A 21,854-nucleotide genomic window follows, 5' to 3' on the forward strand; every position below is an offset into this window, starting at 1 on the left:
TTCACAACTTCTAAGCATCTCAACAGTTTACAACACTGTAAGGAAATGTTTCTGTCACAGGAGAGCATTGTTTGAAAGCTCTTAGAAAGCATCCATGGTCACATACACACCTGCTAATTCAAGTGCACTCCGTTTCTGCATTAAAACTCCTCTCTAGTTCTAAAATTCAGCTCTTTTATGATGAAATTTAATGTTCCTGTTACTAAAGTAATGATAGGACGTTGCTTTTTCCTGTTGGAGGTAGTCCATTGTCATCTGTGGATGTGGTAGGCCTCAGAGCGCTGCCCGTGTACAGAGCGTGTTTCCAGAAGTAGACAGGGTGGGGGCAGGGAGTTGGGTGTGTGGTCTGTCCCCAGAGACAGAACAAATCCAACACTTACTCACTGTGATGAGCCCATTTTTCACCCCTCTGTGCCTCCATCTGTAAAAGGGGGAGACATTAAGGAAAGCAGTGGGCTGTATGGCAGGTTCTGTGTTCTTCTGAAAACTGTTTACGATTTGGGCCTAAAGCATTTAGGTATGGTCAGCAGTATTACCAAAGAAGCATGATTTTACTTTTAAACTTCGGTAATTGCCTAAACTAGTACAGTTATGTTCTACATCTGAAAATTTTATGTAACTGTTTTTACGTATTGATTATTCAAGAAGTCCATTCTGTTTGACCATAAATTTAATCTAAACTACATATTAGCATAATGAAAGTGAATTACATATTACTACTACGAGTAATTTTTCTATCATTCTGACAAAGAACCAGGGGCTCAGTCATTAGAATCAGGTTCATTTCCAACAGCTCTTTTTTATACCACTGTGGCAACTTTGTTAAAAAAAATTTTTTTTATTTTTTTCTTTCATTTTAAAGTGTTTAGAATGTTATCTAATTAACATTAAGTTGTAATTTTGGTTTAGAATTCTATGTTGGGAAGCAATTGCTACATCTTTTTTTAAGCTGAGAGAAAACTATTAGCTGCTGAAATTTGAGCAGTTCTCTCAGAATCTAGAAAGACACATGCCTTTTCTTCAAATGGTCTTCTTTTTACCTTAAGAGAAATGATGTGGAAATCATCAATATAGTAAGAAAAAAATGCTTTTTTTAATCTCTTATATTAAAATTTAGTAATTCTAAACAGAAATGAGCCTTAGCAAACTTACTACCATTTGTCTCAATTTGCAATGTATTTCAAAACTTCAGTTTATGTGAATTGTTCCAGTTTTTTCAAAAGGTAAGATGTCAGCTCTTAGGAACCCTAGTTTCCTTGAGATCTAATACAAGTACATGCAGTCACTAGATTTCTGTCTGGGAGCATTCTGATGCGCTCTGTACATGGTGATTCTGAAGCACGTGTCTTTTATTGTAGGCAGCGATGTGTTATGTCCATGTCACAGCCCTGGTGGCAGAATATCTCACACGGAAAGGTGAGGAAGGATTCCTGTGTTTTGTGAAATGAATATAAAACTATACAAAGCAGCAAAGACAAGTGGGAGCCATTCAGAAAGATTTGGAGGTGGGGGGTGGGGGGGTTGGATTTGGGTGTGTGTGTGCGTGTGCACGCGCGCGCGCTGTGTTCATTGTTTTATTCACTGGTAAGACATTGGCTTGGCTTGGTAGGCACAGCAGAGGTGCCAATATCAAAAACAAAACTAGATGGCATGTTATTGTGTAACCTTTAACTAATGGCTCTATCTTGCAAGAACTAGTTAATGAGCTTTGCATCTGGGTGTCCTTGACTGGCCAATGTTGAGCTGAGAGAAGATTTATTTTCCCTTCAGATAGTTCCCACTGGAACGGTTTTATCAATCAAATGACAGTTTTAACAGGAGATTATCAGACAACGTTCTTTTAGAACCACAGCCCAATTGGCTTTATTATGTGGGTAGGCAGCCTCACTGGCCAGAAACCTTACCTCCCCAGGGAAGGAGAGGGCAGGAGTGTGTAAGTGCGCTCTTTTATGCATTATATGTTTGTTCCCAGTTGAGCAGTCCATGAATTCTTTCATGGGTTCTTTTGGTTAAACACCAGTTGCTCATTTCCATTTCGAAATCAAGAGATTTTAGAAAAGCTGCTCATGCGTGCCTGTGTCCTGGAGCGTACTTACAAGAAGTCCGTTTGCAAAGTGAGAAATAGTATAAAGTCAGACGCCAGGGCCAGGGAATTTCTGTATTTCTAGTCCAGCTGGCTATTTAGGATGGAATTGAAGGGAATCTAGGCTTGTCATACATCAGAGCCCAAAAGAAAAAGAAATTGAAGAGGGTTTCCATATTCTCTTGCTACTAGCATGATTTGCTGTTGAGACCTTTTGTCAGGTAATACATTTCCTCGTGTTTAGAAGCAGACATAGCCCTCCGTCCGGAGCTGCCCCTCTTCCCCTCCAGCCACAGCACCTGCCAGAGGAGGCGCCGGGGAGGTGAGCCTGAGGGTGGGCCCGGCCCCCAGGGCCCCAGCTGCCCCATCCACCTGACACTTAGAGGTGTGGGGATTTTCCCTTGCAACTCTGCATGGATAGACTTGGCTCTCCTTCCTTCTTTTTCTCTCCATTTCCATGGCACATGTTCCTATGCAAGGAGAGGAAGCGCTTGGGCCACCCTTGTAGTTACTTCACTGGAGCTGAGGCGTATATTTTAAATATACTCTCTACCCAGGAACCTGGGGGGTTGGCTTCTATAATTTTGCTTTTTTGTATGTTAATGTATCCTCAAGCTCCTAGATTAATACTTGTCACAGGGGAATCTTTTGTCTCAAGGCTTGGAAACTCTGACCATCGTGCAGCAGAAGAATCTCTGCCTTCACAAATCTACTTTTTTTAAAATTATTATTATTACGTTCAGTTAGCCACTGTATCATACAAAATTAGTTTTTGATGTAGCGTTAAATGATTCATTAGTTAAGTATAACACCCAGTGCTCATCACAGCACATGCCCTCCTTAATGCCCATCACCCTGTTACCCCCTCCTCCTACCCTCCTCCCCTCTGAAACCCCCAGATTGTTTCCCGGGGTCCATAATCTCTCATGGTTCATCTCCCTCTCTGATTTCTCCCCCTTTGGATTTCCCTCCCTTCCCCTATGGTCCTCCGTGCTATTACTTATGTTCCACATGAGTGAAACCATATGATAATTGTCTTTTTCTGCTTGACTTACTTAACATAATCCCCTCCAATTCCATCCATGTCAATGCAAATGGTGGGTGTTCATCATTTCTGATGGCTGAATAATATTCCATTGTGTATATGTACCACATCTTCTTTATCCATTCATCTGTTAAAGGGCATCTCGGCTCCTTGTGGACATTGCTGCTATGAACATTGGGGTGCACATGCCCTTTCTTTTCCTCACGTCTGTATCTTTAGGGTAAATACCTAGTAGTGCAGTTGCTGGGTCATAGGGTAGCTCTATTATTAACATCTTGAGGAACCTCCATACTGTTTTTCTTAGTGGCTGTACCAGCTTGCATTCCCACCAGCAGTGTAAGAGGGTTCCCCTTTCTCCACGAATCTGCTCTTTCAAGTCGTGGTTTCAAAATACTCTGTGTTCCTCTTTTTCCCAAAATATGGGAGGTCTCAATTCAAGTTTTGGGTTCTGTTTTGCTTTATTATAAACAGTGACCTCAAAATAGAGTAGCAGGACGTTTCAAGTCCTTCTGTACTTGATCGTTTTTGCTGACATTGTCTAACTGACATACGACTTTTCCCCAGTGACTCCAAGATGAGTGAAGGCCCCAAATGGGCCATTATTGCTTAAGGGGTTTATCATTTTTTTTTTAAAGATTTTATTTATTTATTTGACAGAAAGACAGAAAGAGCACAAGCCGGGGGAACACCTGAGGGAGAGGGAGAAGCAGGCCGAGCAGGGAGCCCAGTGTGGGGCTCGATCCCAGGATCCCTGGGACCATGAGCCAAGCTGAAGGCAGACACTTAACCAACTGAACCACCCAGACGCCCCAAGGGTTTATCCTTATCCCGGTTATTTATCCCAGCTCCACCCTTATACGATTTCCCCTAGAGAATTAGAGTGCTTAGGCCCCTGCAGTATTCATGCTGCCGGTGCTCCTGCTCTTCGGTTGTGGGAAGGACAGGAGGCCCATCCTTACCCCTCAGGCAGCAGATGTGGAACCAGCTAACAGCCTCTCAGCTCATGGCTGCGGCTGGTGAGTTACCTCTTGGCAGACTGCTCCATGAAGGAGAAGAGCAAGTTCTCATCTGAGTTCTGGGTTACCCTCAGCCACGGTGGGAGAGGTGACAACTTGAAGGAAACAGTTCTGTTTGAGTCATGTTTCTCTTTGATTGGCTTTGGCTTTATTTTTCTTGGTATCTGAGCATGGGTCACCGTAGCAAGTCAAATTACTGTTGTTATTTTAAAAAACTACTAATTTGGATCCAGTCCCTGTTTCAGTTTATTTATAGTTTATTTAAAGGTTGCATACATTTTAATAAAGGTGAAAAATTAAAAGAATGAGGGAAGAACTGAGGGAGGAGAACGCTAGGTATGAGGAAGCAAATGAAGAGAAGCACACAGTGGCTCCCTGTGAGAACAGTGGCCTGAGACATAAGAGACTTCAGAGTTCATTGTCTCCTTCAACACAGAAACATGGCGGCAGGAAGAACCCTCAAGGTCCGTCCACTTACGGGTTCCTGACTGGCTCTCTCCCCTGCTATGTCCATTCTAGGCATGTTTAGACAAGGATGCACAGCATTCAGGGTGATTACCCCAAACATAGACGAGGAGGCCTCCATGATGGAAGACGTCGGAATGCAGGATGTCCATTTCAACGAGGTGAGCACCTCGGCTGGCGGGGGTCTTCAGTCCGTGAGTATCTCGGGGGCGGCTGTGCTCTGCCCGCACATCACACAGTGGTTTTCTCTCAGCAGCTGCCGCTGCCCGTTTCGCTCGGACTAAACTAACGCTCCAGACGGCTGAAAGAGAGCAGTGATAGCTCTGCCATCCCCCTTTCTAGGACTTCCTCCTTTTCTCTGGAAAGACAGTTTGAGGAGCTAGTTAGGAGCGAGGTGAGGCTAAGAGCTCAAACACGTGTGGGAAAAGGTCTAGTATTTTGACCATAAGGTTTCTCATTCTTTCCAGCCATTAATTTCTCCAGCTCATAGGTTTTATTGCTATTTTAATCTTTTATTAGCATCATACTCTAACCAACTGAACTAACCGACCACTCAGACTTTTAAATCAGTGTCCCCCACCTGACCTCTCCCCTGTGTCTGCAGACACGCAGAGCCTTGAGAGGCCAGACCGGGCTCAGGGGCTCAGAGCGGCCCAGTTCGCGGCCTCACTTGCGTGCCTCAGCCCAGAGTCTTCTCACCCTCGGTGAGACTCGGAACACCCTGCCCCCCCCGCCCCGGTAGAGAGCAGAAGGTTCAGCGTTAGATCACTGTGGCAGTTCCTGCCCCACTCTTGCCAAAACAGGATTACCTTGCAGCCACTTACTGGGAACCAGAAAGCTTTAAAATAAAGCGAGGAATTGGAACAAACGCCAGCTGTCTGCCTATGTTCCCTGAGTTTCCTCTTCGGTCACTGTCCGTCAAAGGGCTTTCCCTGTGCACCTGCCTCCCCTCAGCTCAGAGCCGAATGGAACAGTCAAGGGAAGCTTGTCAATCCTGCCTGTCTTTTAAATAAAGAAAAATAAAATTGTCTGTTTCTTCGTGTGGAGAGAAGGAACAGAGAAAGAAGTAAATGTCTTCTGCCTCTGTTGTACTTGTTTTTATGAGGTGGACGTCCTACAGTTACTACTATGACTTTTAATCATGCTCTTGCCAGTAAGTAGGGCCACGAACACACATCCTCCCTGACATTAACCAGGCCGAGAATCAGTTCAAAGTGTGGTTCAGGAAGCCTTGGGGTCCCCGAGACCCTTTCAGGAAGTCTTTGAGGTCCCTCCTTTTCCAACCGAATGTCTGTGTGAGGCTGAACTTGCTTTGTATACATCATCCAAAGCAGCATGTTGAACAGATTGAATGCAGAAGCAGGTATGAGAATGCGGGTTTCTCCTATGATGTCAGACGTTAAAGAGAGTTGCAAAAATGTAAAACAGTGCTACTCTTTTCCCTCATTTTTTGGGGGGAGGAAAATGTTACATTTTTCATTATTTTTTCATTAACATGTAATAAATTTATTATTATCTTAATTAGATTAATAAATCTTTTAGCATTTTCCAGTTGCCATTCCTAATATTATACATATGGAGAGATAACACCATATACATAAAAGTTCTCAGTAATTTTTAAGGAATTCTCAATAATTTTAATTATATATATATACATATATATATAAAGGGGTCTTAAGCCGCCATAATTTAAGAACCACTGTCATAAATTGTCTAGTCTCAAATGACCTTCTAAATCAAAAAGTAAACATGAGAAAGAAGGATAATATATGGAGTGCAGTTCACATTTAAATATTAAAGTAATTTTAACCATGATAGATAAAGTTTTCTAGGAATCCCAAAGGAAAAAAAAACAATTATTACATGGCATTGACAGTTCAGCTGTCTCTCTACCTTGAAACGCCTGGGCAGATGGTAATTTTTAATTTTTGCTCTGAAGTGTGAAGCCTGTCACTGAGACAATAAGGCTTGCACACTCTTGGCCTTGAACTTCAAGGCGAGTGTGACTGGGTTTTTCTCTGAGAAGAGACTCAAATGTATTGTCTCCTTGCAGAAACCACCCTTGTCCAACCCGGTACCTAGACAGACCTCTGGAGTACAGCATTTTGTTTAGAATTTGATAAGGAAAGCAATGGTGCCAAGAACAACTAAAGGTTTGAAAGTAAACAGTTCTCAGTAACCTGTCCTGCGGGGATGATAAAATGAAGTAATAGGCTGGAGTAATCACTGCAGGCTAGAGCATCAGCCGAGGAAATCAAGCTCAGGAAATTTGTGAATGGCACCCAGCCTGAGTGATAACTAAACATGTGAGAGGGGTAACTTTATCAGTGATTTCCAGAATATGGATTTTCCACCCTGTCCTTGAAGCATAAAGTTGGTAAATGTTTAACAAGGTCCATAGTACGTGACGATCTGTAACGATTAGGATATGACACGGTGGGATTATAAAGTCCTAAGCAACCCCTGCATGTCAAGATTGAAACTAGCTGGGAGTTGAAAGAAGAACATGTTCCAAAAGCCAGGAAAGCAGAAATTGCTACCTACATTTTTGCTTTGACTATCAGGATGTTTCAAGAAAAAGAGGAAGTTGAACGTCTCTCTCCCAGAAAGAGTTTTGGAGAAAGCTGAAAGGAATAGGTGTGTAACACATAGCTTAATAAAAATCATTGCTCTTTTAATCTGCATTATTAGATGTACTTAAATGCCTTGTGCGCTCTTAACATGATTTTCGTGGAGCTGCATAAGAACACACAATTCTCCTAGCGACAGACCTCAGATGGGTTTTTATTGATCACGGTTCATCTTCCCTGACTCTGATCTAAAGAGCAGACTGCCTCCCAGCTGCTTTTGATTAGATAAAAAGAAACATCCCATTCCTGTTTACAATTCTGTTACGCAAGTTAGAGCCTGTGCAGATTGAAGAATTCTGAGTCCCCTGTGTGTCAAAACTCCACACAGCCCATGAAGTTTTGAGATTCCTCCCTCAGGATCCCATGTAGAAATAGGCAGCACAGTCGGGACATTGAAGAAAGGCTAATAAATGGACTACTTTGAAAAAGTTTGGACAGGGTATAGGGAAACCAACAAGTAATATTGCAGTACCCTCGAGGTTAGCAACATCTGGGGTACCACCTCTCACCCTGTGGGCTAGGGGAGGGGGGAGGGAGAAACTCCACGGGGGGGCCACCTGACAGGTTGTAGGGGAGAGCTCAGTCCCATACCCTGGCAGGGAGGGACATGTGCGTAGCCACCCCACCCTCACTCTCCGCCTGCCCTCCAGGCTCCTACTGGACCATCCATTGGCTGAACTCAGCCAGGAGCCAGAGGACAGGCAGCGCAGCCCGCAGGCCAGCAGTCCTGGTGCATCAACCTCCCAAAGCCCAGAGCTAGGAAGGATGGGTCAGGAGGGACTTTGGAAGGGGAAATAGAAAATACAGTCCATGCTCACTATTTGCCCACTTGCCAAAATTTCTTTACAACCCCCAAATCAATATCCATGGAGGCACTTTTGTGGTCATGCAGGTCATTGCAGTAGGGACTAGTGAACTTTGCCCATGGACTGGTCTAACTGGTCTACCCTTGGCTCATACCAGGACTTACTGGCCCACTTCATTTTGCAAATATTTACTGAGCTTCCTTAGCACTGAACTAGGTGCTGGAGATAGAAATGTGAGCACAGTGTGGTCTCTGCCCTAGCACACTATACTGCATGCAGCGCTTTCTTCCCGGTGAGGAGAAACACCAAAACCACGGTCCCTTACAGTTTGAATTGGAAGTTGTCTGAGTTCTTTGTGACCTGGAAATTTCTGTATTTACATATATTGATTCATTCCATAAACTAGCTGTGTTCCATGTGGTAGCTTAGGGTTATATAAGTGATGTGCCTGCCTCAGGAAGCATCACCTGGTTCAGTAGTCCTCAAATTTTAGTATGCTTAGTTAGAAATTACTTAGATTCCTGTTACAGATACAGATTTCCAGTCTTCCCACTCTGCCAGGCCCCAGATTCAGTTGGTTGAGTGTGGTACTTGGGAATCTGTATTTTAAGCATCACAAGTGATTATTTTGCTGCAAAGGGTTTTCAACTCTGTCTTGAGCAACAATAATATGGTGGCCATGTGAATTAAGCCATAAAGTATGCCATTGCCCACGCCTGGTCACACATTTATGTTATTTTTTTTTTTAAAGATTTTATTTATTTATTTGTCAGAGAGAGGGAGAGAGAGCACAAGCGGGGAGGAGAGGGAGAAGCAGGCTTCCCGCGGAGCAGGGAGCCCAATGCGGGGCTCGATCCCAGGACCCTGGGATCATGACCTGAGCCGGAGACAGATGCTTAACTGACTGAGCCACCCAGGCGTCCCCGTTTACATTATTTCTAAATGGCAGATAATAGGGATAACATCTAGCTTCATAAGTAAGGTTAGATTAATCAATGCTAGATGGAAAAATCGGCATTTAAATAAAAATTTTCAAACACCCTGAACATATACAGGCTCCTGTAAGTGTTTTTGTGCACACACATACACGCCCATATACGACATTAGTGTGCTGTTCCCACAGACAGGTGCCCAGTGACCTCAGTCGCATCTCTGGGGCACACTGAAAAATGGAACTGACTAATTACAGTTTAAACAGTTGTCTCAATTGCTCATGAGCTTGGTGCACTGAGATCTTCTTAAGCTCAGTCTGATAGCATAAAATGTGAGCTTTACAGATGCATAAAGTTCATCGAGGGTTTTTTTTTTCCAACCAGTAATTACTTACTGTTCTTTGCATGTATTGGCAATTTAGAAGATGTATCTTGGCATTTAAATTTTAAGCAAGGTGATAAAACCATCAAGCTTTCTGTATAACCACCGTTCAAGGTTATCACTATCTGACCATTGTCTGGATTAGCTCTGATTTTCAGGTGCGGTGATTGCTGGGAATTCTAAGTAAATTAATACATGGAATTTCTGCTGAGAATATCATTCATATATGCCCCAGTGTTTAATTACTATGACGTCATAGTTCCTATGACTCTATAATTTTGTGTTGACGTATGGTCTCTCAAACTGAACTGTGATTACTGGTTCTTTCTTTTTTTTCTTTTACTTGTTATTTCTGTTCAAAGAATTATTACTTGATGCACCAGCTCTAAATGTCTAGGTATATATAGAGTTGACATTAGCCTGAATAATTTATCTTACTAAATTAAACTTTGGTGTTCAGTAATCCATACTCTCTACTTTTATGAGAGGGCTCTTTTCTTATAGAAGCTATTTTTAGTTGTTTTTTTTTTTTTAAGATTTATGTATTTGAGAGAGAGAGTGGAGGAGGGGCAGAGGGAGTGACTCTTCAAGCAGACTCCCTGCTGAGCATAGAGCCTGATGTGGGGCTCTCTCCCACGATCCATGAGATCATGACCTGAGCCGAAACCAAGAGTCAGACACTTAACTGACTGAGCCACCCCGGCACCCCTTAGTTTGTTTTTGAGTAAAATCTATACAGACATTGCTTTTTGTAGTATATATTATCATTTCTTTATAATAATAACTGATATCAGACTGATAAACTATAGATCTGCCTCCTGAATCAGAAAAAAAGATAAAATAACGTCCAGTAGCATGTAAAAGTTGATGATGTGCTATTTCCTAATTCCTGATTGCCATAAAATTGTGATACTTATTTCAATTATTTACTAAGCTCTGTTGGCTTTATCAAATGTTTTCCAACCATTCTGGAGGAGTTTCCCTGGTCAAAGTCCATCTTTCTGAACGAAATATGACAGATTTTTCCACAATTAACTCAGTTGCCTATAGTATTGATAGGCTACTTGAATTCAGGTTTCAGTGTTATTAAACTTTTCACATGTTTCTGGTTTGACTGAATGAGAGTAAGAATAGTAGACTGCCAATTTGGGGCATTTGGCCCATAAATTCTATTTAATATATATTAAGTGTCTAAATCTAGGGCCATTTAAAATATACCTGAAAGGCTGCTGTAAGGATACCTTACATGAATAGACAGAAGATCATTTCAAAATCAAGTAACTTCTTCCTTATTGAATACTTCATCATTGTAGTAGTTGACATATGCCTATTTGTATTTTCATATCTCAAAGTTATCTACATTTAACTAATTTATTTTTGACATAGAAAACTTTGAGTATAGCTATTTAGTCTCTGTAAATCCTTTCCACACCATCATCCCACGCCAGCCTCATCTCTTGCCACTCGCTGATTCAGATTTTATACTCTGAATAACCCCTCAGACTACTTGTAAATTCCTCACCCACCATGCTGCCCTCTGCCCCTGAATCTTTTGCCCCTGCTCTTCCCTCTCCCTGGAATGTCTCCCCTCTCTTCCTTTCTGCTGCCACCTTTCACCTTCGCCTTACTAACTCCTGATCACTTTTAAGACTCAGTCACCACTTTCTAGAACACTGTGTGTCTCTCCTTTCCCACATTACTAGATGGATGCCGTTCCTGTCTGCATCCCTGATTGCCTGCATGTTTCTTTATCGGCACTTACCAGCATTTTTTGTAATCTCTTTATGGATCAGTCTTCATACTGGACTCTTTGAGAGCAGGAAGTGCTTTTTATTCACTGATCATTGGCCTCCCCAGTACTCACCCAGAGACACACTGACTACTGTTAAATAAATAAACCCCTACTGCTGTCAATTCAGAGCATCTGCCCTTGTGACTTGCAGTTTGGGCACGTATTTGAAATCACTGTTTTCCTCATCCTTGGTATCTTAACATGTACCTCACGTCTTACAGTTGGTGGTCATGAGTCTCTAGTATATCAGTTCTAGCTGCTCTGAAGGATAACCTCTGTGTGTCTTTGAAGGCCTCCTCCTCAAAACAAATTTCATTTGTGGCATAGCCTAATAAACCATCTAAAACCTGCCTTCCACATTTATAGAAATAGAACCATTTTTATAAATTACAGAAACTTAATTTTATTTATATAAATTTGCTTTATAACCCAATGTCAAACACAGTGCCTTGCACATAGTAGATGCTTGGTAAAATGTGTGAATGAATGAAGGAAAGAGTCAGGTTAACAATGTGGTAGTGACTACGCCTAGTTATAACTTTTATAAATCTTTGAGAAGAATTTTTAATTTTCTGTGAGATTACATTAAAACGACTCTAGATGCTTATTGTGCTGTAACTGCTACAGCATGGAATTAAGAATCTGTAGGTCTCTTCGGTCCCGTCCACAAACAGGGTATCATCATTGTGTATTCACACCTGTAGTGTGGATTATCCTATACTAGTGGAACCAATTATAATTTTTTATAGAAAGTTTACATTTCTCTTTGAACAAAGCCCAATATTGAGAAAAGGGGCCAAATGAGTAGTCTGTAAGTTAAACAAGGATAGTTTTAAAATGGGTAAAGTTCCATTTGACTTCCATTATCAGAAGAACGCTTTGGGTGTACCTATTCTCATCCCTGATGGGGAATTGAGCCTTCCAGAATTCTTCCACCTCTACCTGTAGTCCCTCAGCACCACTGAGAAGGAAGATGCTCAAAAACTACCCAGTAGCAACGTCTTTGACCTAAGGTGTGTGAGGAACGCAAGGCTTTGATAAAAGGACTGTTCACTCACTTCCCAACAGCAAAGGGCAGCTATGAATAATATTGTTATATTACTAAGAAAAATGCAGACTAATTCATTTCTCCAAGAAATTCCTAACCACCACATATGTGGGTGGCACTATGGGATATTACATAGCCCAGTGGAAGTAAGATACCAGTTTTAAAAATCACTACAAAGTAGAAAGCGAAGATTGAAACAGGAGAGATTTATTTAATTGGCCTGTGAATTTAACCACATAGTATTTATAGTTTTCAGAGCATTTTGATGGGTAAAATTTTATTTGATCCTCATGACCACCAAATTAGGTTAGACCTTTATTATATCACCAGTTTTACTAATATGGAAAGGTAAATATATTGATACTGACATTATACAGGTTTTATTTGTATGCTTTTATCTAGCTTTTTATAATCAGAGGAGTGTGAGAATTTGTCATGCTTAGCTTGGGCAGATTCTCTCATTGGAAAAGATTTGAGACAAAACTAAAAAAGATGTATGTCTTTATAATACAAATGCACAAGAAGAGATGGTATTAGAACCTTTCCTGATTTCTTCTTTCTCTATAGCTGTTACAGTAGTTACTATGTAATGTTTAGTGTTTGCACTTAAAAGACCTGCAATAAAAGTGTGAGACAACTGGTATACCTCTTTATAAGTATTGGCTCAGAGTTTAGTTACACTGATGACGGTTTTATGATTTGTATGTTGTAAACATGACATAAAAGTTAAATGCCTGGCTTTAAAGATGTTTTTTTTAAAGTCAGTATTTTCTGACAAATTGATTGACAACTGCTATAGAAATGTTTATCTTTGAGGGGCCTAGGTGGCTCAGTCGGTTAAGCGTCTGACTCTTGATCTCACCTCAGGTCTTGATCTCAGGGTCATGAATTCAAGCCCCGCATTGGGCTCCACACTGGGTGTGTAGCCTACTTAAAAAATATATATATATTTATTTTCTTTGGATCTATAAACTGTAAGCATTAGGCCTGTGATGAAACATTAGGTTAGGAATGAAAAACAAAGGTCCTGTCCTTCATTTACAGTATAATAGAGGATACAAACATGTTTAAAGGCAACTAGCCTTAAAAGATATATTAGTGGATTTAATCTAACAAAATATAAACAAGAAAAATAAGCCATGACCAAGTGGAGTTTACCCTGGGAATGCACTGTTGGTTCAACATTAGAAAACCAATTAATATAATTCACTATATTATTCAAACTGATTGACAGATTCAGAGAGTTCTGATCAAAGTCCCTTCTGGAGTTTTGGTAGAAATTGACAAAATGAATTCTAAAATTTATATGGAAAATTGCAAAGGAAGTAGACTAGCCAAAACAGTTTTGAAAAAGTTCGAAGAGTCACGCTATCTGACTTTTAAGGTTATTATGAAGCATTGGTTCTCAATTGGGGTAATTTTGCCCCCATCTCCCAGGGAACTTTTCGTAATGTCTGGAAATGGTTTTTTAATGTCACAGTTTGGGGAAAGGGGGAAGGGAGAAGGTACTGCTCCTGGCATCTAGTCGTAGAGGCTGAGGATGCTGCTAAACATTCTGTAGTGCACAGGACAGACTCCAGAACAAAGAGTTGTGTGGCTCAACATATCATTAGTGTCACTGTGGAGACACCCTTCTGTAAAGCTGTAGTAGTAATCCCAACAGGGTGGTATTGGCACAAGGTTAGACATCTCTATCGTTAGAACAAAATAGAGAAGCCAGAAATAGACCCACACACATGTGGTTCAGTTGAGTTTTTTTCCCAGTCATTCAGATAATATAATTTATTTTCTTTGCTTTAGTAGAGCACATAGTATATTTGATACCTAGAGAAGATCATTTTTTAACACTTCCCTTGTCTTTTTTTCTTTTTTAAATTTAATTAATTAACACATGGTATATTATTAGTTTCAGAGGTAGAGTTCAGTGATTCAGTGATAATCAGTCTTATATAACACCCAGTGCTCATTACATCACGTGCCCTCCTTAATGTCCATCACCCAGTTACCCCATCTCCCCACCCCCCCGATTTTTGACAAGGATTCAAAGACAGTTCAGTGGAGAAAGGATTGTCTTCATCAAATGGTATTGGAACAATTAGACATTCATATTAAGAAAATGACCCATACTTTACGTATATCCAGAAATTACTCCATGGATCATAGACTTAAATGTAAAACTATGAAACTTCTGGAAGAAAACATAAGGAGAAAATCTTTGTGGACTTGTGTTAAAGATTTTTTCAGTATGTAAATCACAACCCAGAAAATAAAAACTTGATAAATTAAACTTCATCAGAATTAAAAACTTCTCCTCTTCAAAAGACATTGTTAAGAAAATCCAGACATAAACCACAGGTTGGGAGAAAATTACAAACCACGTGTCTGGTAAAGGACTTTTATTCAAAATATGTAAAGAACTCTCAAAACTCAATAAACAACCCAGTAGAAAAATGAGCCAACGATTGGACACTTTGCCAAAGCTATAGAGATGACAAAGAAGCAGACGAAAATTTGCTCAATGGCATTAATGAAACCCCACTCAAATAGGCTTAAACAATAAAGGTTGAGTAAATTGGCTTCAATTAGGAAATTCCAGAAAGATTGACAGCAATCAGTGTGAATGTTTAACAGAGTTATCCATGACACAGTTGCTTTGGGAAGGAGGGGGAGCTTTCCACTGTTACTAAGGCACATGGGCCCCTGCCTGGCTCTCAGGATGTCAGCCCCAGTCAGGTTCCTTGCTCCCTGTCATGTCTGGGCTGATGAGAACACTTCTGTCCCAGCTTTCCAGGACAGGGTCCTAAAATTCACCCTGATTGGCCCATTTAGGTCACATGCCCATGGATGATGAAACAATGACTGTGGCCAGGAAATAGATTTATGCTGATTAGTTTACACCTGAGCCACGTGCTCCAACCCCTGAGTCATGGAAAGTGTTAGCTCCTCCAGAGTCCAAGGACTTTAATAGAGGCTGGGTGACTACCCAAACTTCAGTAGATAGAAACCTCCAAGGAAAGGAGGAAAGGTTGTTGGTGAGGCAGGCGTCATGCCTACCATGTGACATCACTAAATTGCTCTGAGATGCTTAACTTGGGTTGAAGTCACACTTAGTAATTTCATGTCTCAGCATTGTCATTGTTTCTCAGAAAGGAAAAAAAAAATTTCCTTTTTTTTTTTTTTTTTTAAGATTTGTTTATTTACCTTAGAGAGAAAGAGAGAACAGGGAGGAGGGGGAGAGGGGGAGAGAGAACCTCAAGCAGGCTCCCCACTGAGCGCGGAGCCCAACGGAGGGCTCGATCCCATGACCCTGAGATCATGATCTAAGCCAAAATCAAGAGTCAGACCCCAACCAACTGAGCCACCCAGGTGCCCCAGGGAAAAAAAATTTTCTAAATTATAATTATAAAAATAGAACTAACACAAATTGAGAGCCTGTGTGAAGCTATCAGTGTCCGTTTTTTCCCCGTGGTATATAACTATTACACAGGCATACAGTGTGACCCTTCATTTCTGCTTGTAAATGATTGAAAAATGGCTAATTAAAAAAGAACATAGTGGTGAGCTATTTACTACAAGTGTGGAAGTTAGTGTTTAGAAATAATGTATTTTGACATTTTCCTCCTAACCATCTTAATTGGTTAAGCATTCTGCAAAGAATACAATGTCATGTTTCCTATAACACTCTTTTCTGACCGGTGGCCTTCTTTTTTGATCAGGATGTGCTCATGGAGCTTCTAGAGCAGTGTGCAGATGGACTCTGGAAGGCTGAACGCTATGAGCTAATTGCTGACATCTATAAACTCATCATCCCCATTTACGAGAAACGGAGAGATTTTGAGGTATCAGAGTGGTTTGTTTTTTCCTGTTTGAGAGGACAGTGGGATGACACATGCACCCAAACCTTCTTACATGCAAAGAGAGCAAGCAGGCCACGATCAGAGATGACCTGTGGTCTCTGACCCTCCGTGTGATGCTTGAGGTCACCACCTGCAGAGCATTATACGTGGCCCACACGGGCCCCACCTCTATACAGATCCCAAATCTCAAAAAACAAGGATTGGTAATTGTGGCACTCCATTTTTGAAAGGTTACCAAGAACAGAATTTTATAATCACCGGGTGCCTTCTTCCTTAGAGCTGCTCCTTGCTCCATCTGCATGGGAAGCCATTGTCCCTGCCAGCCTCCCTGGGGAGGCTGTCCAGCTTCTTGTAACTTATCAGAGAAGTAGGAAAAGCAAAGACTAAAAACGTCATCATAGGACTTTACCGTCTCCGACATTTCATGTGAACTTGAAAACAGAAGGTGCTTACTGCAATGTGGAGATTTGATGGATCCTCAATATGCAAAATGGCTCTTTGGGTAGAAAATATTATAATTGAAAAATGGTTGTTACCAATTGTGCAGTCGAGACAGTCTTGATTTTGTGTGTGTGTCTGTGTGTTTTGTTTCTTTTACTCAAGTCCAAGAAATTATTACCTCTGTGATCTCATTTAATTGTTTTAAAACTGATTCTCCTAGTTGCAAGTGGGAAGAAATGGGTTTTGTTCTGCCTTTCAGAGGCTGGCCCATCTGTATGACACACTGCACCGGGCCTACAGCAAAGTGACTGAGGTCATGCACTCGGGCCGCAGGCTCCTGGGGACATACTTCCGAGTGGCCTTCTTTGGACAGGTGAGCCTCCTCTCTGTTCTGTAGGCCCTCCTAAGTCCTTGTTTTTGTTTTTGTTATTTTTAATTCTATAAATTTATATTTTGTAAATTTTGTATTTTCTATAAATGCTAATTTGATGAATTTGTCATATTTAGTATGATTCTTATCTTCCACGGCAGTAAACTTTCTGCTTTTTTTTCTTTCTTCCTGTCTTTTCTTTATTACTGTCTTAAGGCAGCGGTAAGTTCTCCCTCCATAAGACATTTTTAGCACCACCTTTGGTACCTCAGTGTGGTTCGCAAGTTTCCTTTTCCGGTCTGTATGTATATCTGTCCAGTCATTACAAACTCAAAAAAAAAAAAAAATTTAACATTTTATTCTATTTACAGAAATAAATCACCTGTTTCCTTACACTTCTATACTGCATGTTTTAAAACGAAAATTAAGACTTTCTGGTTTCCTTTGTTCCCTGCGCATCTCTATCTTTTGTAGTATAATATCTCCACAAGTATATTTACCGTTGTCATAGTTCAGAAACCCTGTAGAAAAGGGTTCATTTAAATTTAACTGCAAGTTTAACCTCCAAGTCTCTAACATGATTAAATGGTATTAAATTATAATCCATTTATTTAGGGTGTGTGGTTTTCTATGAGCATTATATAACCTTCAATTTATCCTGTTATTGTCTTTTATAACTTTATAGCAATACCAGTTTACAGACAGTGAAACAGATGTGGAGGTAATTATAGTAAATGCTTAAAAAGCAAGTTAATGTAGTGAAATTACTGCATCTAAACTCCTAGTTTGATGTGGGTGTTGTCTCATGTTAGCCTGTATTTTTTTTTTAATATACTGTGTTTTTTGCACCATTTTTATTTTAGATGAGAAACTTTTTTTTCATTTATTTCAAGTATTAACCCCAATCTGGACTTTAAAATTTTCAACCTTTTTCACTTCCCATGCAATTCTAAGCCTTGTTGTATTCAGACATGATTGGTGCTTAAACCACATGCTAACTGGTGATAGTGAAAATATTTTCTGATATTATGCTCCAGCCCTTTCATATTTTTCTCATAAGTAGAGCAAAATAGAGTTTATGCGAACTTCAGATAACTTTTGCCGAACCTGCTTCAGACTGGAATGTTTCTGTTTATGCCGTAAAGTCCTTATGTCAATGGGGGAGGCCAGTGAGGGGGGTTCTGTGCATTTCCGAGGCCTGCCCGGAGCAGGCTGCCGAATCATTTCTTAGTGAGCTCTGCTTCTTGGGAATGTGAAACAGGCTTGAATCCCATCATTAGATCCCGAGAGAACAGTCTTGAGTCTCCAGTCCTCCATTTCACTCAACACTTAATGACAGCATTCTTGAATGAGTTTGCAGTTTTGTGTTTTCCTTTATCTTTGCACCCCAACTTCACATTATTATCATTTTCCTTCCTCTTCAGAAAGCCTGTTTAAGTAGGATTTTATTTTAGAATCATCCTCCCTACCCCACCCCGCCTTTTTTTTTTTTAACTCTTATAACACAAGAATCCTTCCTGGGTGGTAAGCCTGGGGCTTATAGTTGGGAATAGCTCTAATTGTGCTTTATGTCACAGGGATTCTTTGAAGATGAAGATGGAAAAGAGTATATTTACAAAGAACCCAAACTCACACCTCTGTCAGAAATTTCCCAGAGACTTCTTAAACTTTACTCAGATAAATTTGGTTCTGAAAATGTCAAAATGATACAGGATTCTGGCAAGGTATGACTATGTTTGGAAATATAGCAATATAATACATATTGATTGATTATGTATGGCTGGTTATATATTCATAAATGTGTATACGGGGAAAAAAAACAGGAAAATTAAGAATGGTTGGCCTTGAGTAGCAAGTGTAATTTTTTTCTTCCTGACACCTTTCTGTGCTTTCTGATGTCCTTCATTAAGTAAAGATTTCATAATTTTAAAAAGCCTGGGTGGCTCAGATGGGGTTAAGCATCTGCCTTTGGCTCAGGTTATAATCCTAGGGTCCTGGGTTCAAGTTCCGCATCAGGCTCCTTGCTCGGCGGGGAGCCTACTTCTCCCTCTACCTGCCACTCCCCCTGCTTGTGATCGCTCTCTCTCTCTGACAAATAAATAAATAAAATCTTGAAAAAAAAAAGACATTATTTTACAAAGTAACATCTGAAAGGATATACCATTTTCAGTATGATGATGGACAGATGGACAGGCTGACAGACCAAGGAAGGAACTAACTAGCCAGCACATTTGTAGGAATGAGATCTACTTTCTGTTTAGAGAGGCTGACCTCTGCTGTATTGCTCTTATGAAGACCTTTTCTGAAACTACACATTTCTCCTGTATATTTATGTGTTCCACTGTCTTCAGGATATCTCCAGGAAGTTGGGCATCCCTTTGCTTCCTGAAATTCAGGACGAGATAGAGCTCCTGTTTTTTGCATTAAAAATGTCCTCCTGCTAACTAAAAAGCCAAACAAGTGCACAAACAAACAAAAAGCAGAATCAGACCTATAAATAACAGAGAACAAACTGGATGGTTGCCAAAAGGGAAGGGGGTGGAGGGATGGACAAAATGGCTGAAGGTAAGTAGGAGACGTGGGCTTCCAGTTAGAGGCACAGCATAAGGCATATGGTACCGTGATGGTGTCGTGTGGGGACAGATGCTAGCTGCATTGGTGGTGAGCACGGCCTGCTGTATAGAGATGTCGAATCACTACATTGTACACCTGAAACTAATGTAATGCTGTGTGTCAGTTATACTTCAATGTAAAAATAATAAAAATTGGGGCTCCTGGGTAGCTCAGTCAGTTAGGCATCTGACTCTTGGTTTTGGTTCAGGTCATGATATCATGAGTCATGGGATCGAGCCCTGTGTGGGGCTTGGCTGGCGCTCAGTGGGGAGTCAGCTTGAAGATTTTTCTCCCCCTGCCCCTCCCCCTGGCTCACGCACACACACACATACTCTCTCTAAAATAAATAAATCTTTAAAAATAAAAAACAAAAATAATGTAAATAAATAAATATTAAATATTAAGCAAACAAAAATATCCTCCTGCTCAATTTCCAGCAGTGTTAAGCTCTACGTCCTTCTAAGTTCACCCTTTTAGAGAATCCCTAGTTCATTTTCCATCCTGAGCCCTGCTTTGGAATCCCTAGTCGCTGAAATCTGTTTCCTTGAGGCCCTTTTTTTCTCCAGGGAAGAGTCTTCTGGTTTCCTGCCCAAGTGGTAGAGAGGGGACAAGGAAGCAGGTAATTCTGGAATCTGGATGCAGGACATGAGCAAGGGTTGAAGGTCCCACGTTCGGCCTGCAAGCTTTGACCTGCTCACCCGGTGTTCTGCTCTGTACCTTTGCCCCTGCTTTCTGCTAAGACTGGTAAACCCATTTAGACTTTTTCCAGACCAGTTTCTCCAAGGAGTAACCTCTTCTTTCTTGTGGGGCGGGGACTAGGGAAGGGAACCTGGAGTTTGGCCACTCCAAATAGACTTTGGCCACTCGCTCTGGTTTCCACTCTATACCTCTCCCAGTCACCCTAATCCTATTGCTACCCTCTGTGGACATCAGTCCATTCAGGCTGCTGTAACAAACACCAGAGACTGGGCAGCTTATAAACAACAGAAATTTCTCATAGTTGCAGCAGTTGGGAAGTCTGGGATAAAGCGCCGGCAGATTCTGTGCCTGGTGAGTTCTTCCTGGTTCACAGAGGACCGTCTCCTCGCTGTGTCCTCACATGTGGATGGGGTGAGGGAGCTCTGTGGGGCCCCTATTATAAGGGCATGAATCCCATTCATGGGGGCTTCACCCTCATGACCTAATCACCTCCTGCCTGTCAATACCATCACATTGGAGGTTAAGATTTCACCCTGAGAATTTGGGGGGGACAGATGTTCAGTCCGTAGCAGCAGGCTTCTGAGAAGTGCTCTGACTCACTGGTTACTCCTCTCTGTGAGAACTTAGACTAGAACTTCTATGGGTGTTACTGGGTGCTGTTTTCCTCAGAACTCTTCCTTGTCCTACCTGCATGGGAAAACAGTGTCTCTGCCAAGTTGGGTAGCACACCTCCATTCAAGCGCCTTCTAGAAATTCAGTAAATGCTCTCACCCACTGCTGTCTTCTCTCCTCTTTCCTTGGTCCTCACAGGTTAATTCTGTACTGCATTTTAACAGAGTTGCACAAAGGAAAAGGGATAAACACACACTATTGGTCTGTTTTTAACCAGAAACCTCAACATGATCTTATGAAGACCTCCTTTTTTCTTAGACCAGACTACTCACATCCGATTGGCTGCTTTTCTCTGAAACTGAAACCTTTGTCCAGGTCTAGTTGTGGCTTTAACATTATAACCTCCGGGGCTGTCGTGCGATCTTCTGCCCCCAAACACCTATCCTCTGCTCCTCCTACTGATATGTACATACAACTTTGGAAATGAAGATGAGGGAAATACCCCTGAAGAAATAGGCAAGCACGTGCATTTCCACTGCTTTTAAATTGTTTCTGCTAAGGAGAGTTACATTTCATAGGTTTGAGGACAGTTATAGTGATGGGTCAGATGGCTGTTTCTAAAATAGAAGTAGTAACTCATGACATTTTGTATTTTCTTAAATTCCAAAGTTTTAGGTACATTCCATCTATTTTTCATTTTTCTTCACATACAGCCCTGTTGAGAGGACAGTGGTGCCTGATAACTTGAGACCAGCTAAACCTTCTTGGCCTCATTTGCTGGCCCCAGTTCCAGAATTTTCTCCAAATTCTCTGCAGTCATTTCTGTCAGACCTCCTTTTATTGCTCTACAAGCTTAAATACAATTCATTTGTGCAAAATTGACTTGTCTCCCTAATAAATTAGCTATTGTGCTTGTGTGGGAAATGCCTGTGTTTCATGTTCTGGTACATCACAGATGTTAGCAATGCAGTTCTAAAAGCATTTATGTGCTGAGTCAATCAGGAGCTAAACTTCCGGTTAGATGAGTCTTAGTCTGTATCTGTATTAAATTAATTCATCCACG

At 41.1% G+C, this 21,854-nt stretch overlaps 1 protein-coding gene across 20 annotated transcripts in view; it reads left to right on the top strand.

The window, feature by feature from the left end:
• DOCK9 (dedicator of cytokinesis 9) overlaps positions 1 to 21,854 on the top strand; it is a 283,110-nt gene that overhangs the window by 248,615 nt on the left and 12,641 nt on the right. For 8 of the 20 annotated variants that reach the window (XM_032402708.1, XM_032402713.1, XM_032402707.1 and 5 more), the window contains exons 44-51: positions 1,359 to 1,416; positions 2,328 to 2,405; positions 4,664 to 4,770; positions 15,916 to 16,038; positions 16,757 to 16,870; positions 17,084 to 17,089; positions 17,553 to 17,588; positions 18,445 to 18,591. In XM_032402708.1, the coding sequence (XP_032258599.1) occupies positions 1,359 to 1,416; positions 2,328 to 2,405; positions 4,664 to 4,770; positions 15,916 to 16,038; positions 16,757 to 16,870; positions 17,084 to 17,089; positions 17,553 to 17,588; positions 18,445 to 18,591 (669 nt within the window). The remainder of the gene's footprint in view (positions 1 to 1,358; positions 1,417 to 2,327; positions 2,406 to 4,663; positions 4,771 to 15,915; positions 16,039 to 16,756; positions 16,871 to 17,083; positions 17,090 to 17,552; positions 17,589 to 18,444; positions 18,592 to 21,854) is intronic. The other 12 variants (XM_032402715.1, XM_032402718.1, XM_032402706.1 and 9 more) reach the window with 5 other exon arrangements.

The sequence above is a fragment of the Phoca vitulina genome, unplaced genomic scaffold, assembly GCF_004348235.1.
Source record: "Phoca vitulina isolate PV1807 unplaced genomic scaffold, GSC_HSeal_1.0 scaffold5, whole genome shotgun sequence".
NCBI lineage: Eukaryota > Metazoa > Chordata > Mammalia > Carnivora > Phocidae > Phoca > Phoca vitulina.